Below are 2827 nucleotides of genomic sequence, written 5' to 3' on the forward strand. Positions count from 1 at the left end.
AGTTCGCGGTTTTTTACCGTTTCCTAAGGTGTTTCGGCTACTTAGGGACGGGTCTCCATCATCTTGGTATCTACATCAAGAACACCGCCACTCACCATCTTCAAGGACGGTAACCTCGATGAAACCATTGTACATTCCCCTTGCAATTGCATTGATAACCCCTAGCCCCTTTTGCGTCAGTTGCCTATCGAGACTAGCCATTTGAGTATTGCCGGCAACATTACTTGTGCACATTAGTGATCTACACCTCCCATTGCATACACACCATATCATATCGATATCATATCATCCCTTGTGCCTCAAATTTGTTCCCGCATATACACAATCGCTATCTTGGTTTGTGCATTTCGCAAAGTGGCCATATACAAAAAAAGAAAAGAGAGCAAAGATCTTGTAAGCAAGTGCCATAGCATCATACCACATTGCACATAAGATTTTCATATCCGATCATCTTGGATCATCTTGAGAAGAACAACAGGAACATCATACATATAGCATACTTGGGATAGAAAGCTCATACATTTTGCATCTTATAGGCTGTGCACTAGTGTCATATCCGCCTATTGAGCAATCGTGCTACCGTCTCTCTTGAGTTGTGCAACATGAGCGCTTTCCGTGGATTCCACATTTTGTGCTCATTCCTTGGTTGCACGACCCCATTTATCTATCCGTGTGTGTTTCCGTGTGCCACATATTGCTATCGGTCTACTTGTTTCACTTGCAAATTTGTGATTCTTTTCCAACATTATTGACTCTTGCTAACATTTTGCATAAAATTTTTGTGCCACCATCCTCACTAAGCTCCTCCTTAAGCTTGACTTGATAGGTGTGAGTGAACAAGTCTGGTAACAATTCCACTATTCTTTCATCTCACATTGAGTGATACGAGATACATCCTCAACTTTGGGAAAAGGTAGCTTGGTATTGTTTATCTCATTTCCTACTCACCTTTGCTCGAGTTTTGTGATGGATAGGCAAGGCAATTCACCTCCGGTCTACAACCACGACAACGAGTTCGATGCTATGAAGAACGTCATCGACGCCAAGATGGACAAGCAAATGGAGGAGCTCAAGGCCCTCATCAAGAACCGCAAGCGGTCTTCCTCATCTTCGAGAAGACGCTCAAGTGCAAAGACTTCCGTGCTACCATCTCCGGCAAGTACACACAAGCATCAACATCGACACGACCATGAAGAGCAACCTACTAGACGAGAGTTGGCTTCTCTGCCACCCCCGTGCACACGGGCCCTCGACCCACGTGCACACGGGACCCCGTGCACACGGCCTCCAGCACCCCCGTGCGCACGGGCCATACAGTACAGCAACATCGACTACAAGGCTACGGCTTCTTCAACACCTTTGGCATCTTCGCCAAGTGACTTCAAGGCATCTTCGCCTTCGAACGTACGGCATCTTCGCCTACTCCACGAGCTCAAGTCCACTACTCCCTCGAGCTACTACAACCTCGACACCAACCACGAGATTCCTTTCTATGGGGCTCTAGAACCCGAGGAGTATCTCGAGTGGGAGCGTTTGATGGACGAATACCTCAAGCTACATCAAGTCCCTCCTGAAGATCAAGTGAAGTGCGCCTCAAGAAACTTCCACGACTATGCGTCCACATGGTGGCTTCATGCACCGTCGGAGAGCTATGACATGAGTTGGCCCAAGACGAAGAAAGCTATGCGGCGAGAGTTCGTGCCTCCAACCTACACAGAACAACTTCTACGCCAATTGGAGAACACCATCCAAGGATCCAAGTCCATCGATGAGTACTTCAAGGAGATGAAGCATGCATTGCGACGTGCCGGCGTGGACGACCCCATGTCAATGAAGTTCCACTTCATGATGGGATTGAACAACGACATATCCAAGCCTATCTTCCTCGAGAACTACAAGTCCCTCGACGACAACTACATTGGTGCTGTCAAGGCGGAACAAGAACTCATGAAGGCCAAGGCTTCTCCACCCCAAGCACACTTATCGAAGACCAAGCTCCAACACGACGAGCATGAGGCTAGTACCACCATGATGTCCAAGCCCGACGAGCTCCAAGACGATGCTCCCAAGTTTGACTTCACCGCCATCCCTCATTGTGGCATTGATGATGCCGAGTCTCCTTTGACTCTTTTTCAAGACGGTGCGGCGACAAGTAAGACTACGGAGACCTTCAAGGAACATGCTTTGGAGGCGAGCGACAAGATGGCGAGCAAGGATGATGCTTCCATCTTAGGAGGCGAGAGTGATGATGTGCCATCTTCGGCCTTCATCCATGGCGACGGCGATGAGATGGTTGAGTATGTCACCTCGACCACGGCGATGCATGATGACATGAGTGACTTTAGCCACCATATTGAGAGTGAGAGTGACTTCACCACTAGCCCCATATATGATGTGTTTCCACAATTCCCATGTGAGGAGAGCCACAACCCCCACCTCTTGAGTGAGATGAGTGACCCCACCATATGTGAGTTTGAGTGCACCTATTTTGAGGGAGTGAATGAACCACCACATAGAGAGAGTGAGATAGTTGATAGGTCATGTGAGGCCACTTTCAACACTAAGAACTTGACCTCTACCTCTATTGTGTCTTCTCATTTGGTGCTAGGTCCCATATATGATGACGCGTCGATTCACGACGACTACGTCCTACCTTTGGACAAGACGATGGCCATAGTGGAATATGATGCACCCCCCACATGGTTCCATCAAGTTGATGATGATGACCACCATTTGGTCTTTACCACCTCACCTACACCACTTGAGTGGAATGACAAAGGTAACATAGGTGAAGGTGATGCTCTTGTCCCACTAGTAGACTATCATG

The 2827-nt window shown here is 48.0% G+C and overlaps 1 protein-coding gene across 1 annotated transcript; it reads left to right on the forward strand.

Moving 5' to 3' along the window:
- The first annotated feature begins 966 nt into the window (after window positions 1-966).
- Window positions 967-2156, forward strand: LOC147985055 (uncharacterized). The gene is made up of 2 exons (XM_087541384.1): window positions 967-2033; window positions 2138-2156. Exons 1-2 carry the CDS (start codon window positions 967-969, stop codon window positions 2154-2156), a joined length of 1086 nt encoding a protein of 361 aa, XP_087397510.1.
- Window positions 2157-2827: the final 671 nt, after the last annotated feature.

The sequence above is a fragment of the Triticum urartu genome, chromosome 2A (assembly GCF_056163025.1).
Source record: "Triticum urartu cultivar PI428250 chromosome 2A, HENAU_Tu73, whole genome shotgun sequence".
Classification (NCBI taxonomy): Eukaryota; Viridiplantae; Streptophyta; class Magnoliopsida; order Poales; family Poaceae; genus Triticum; species Triticum urartu.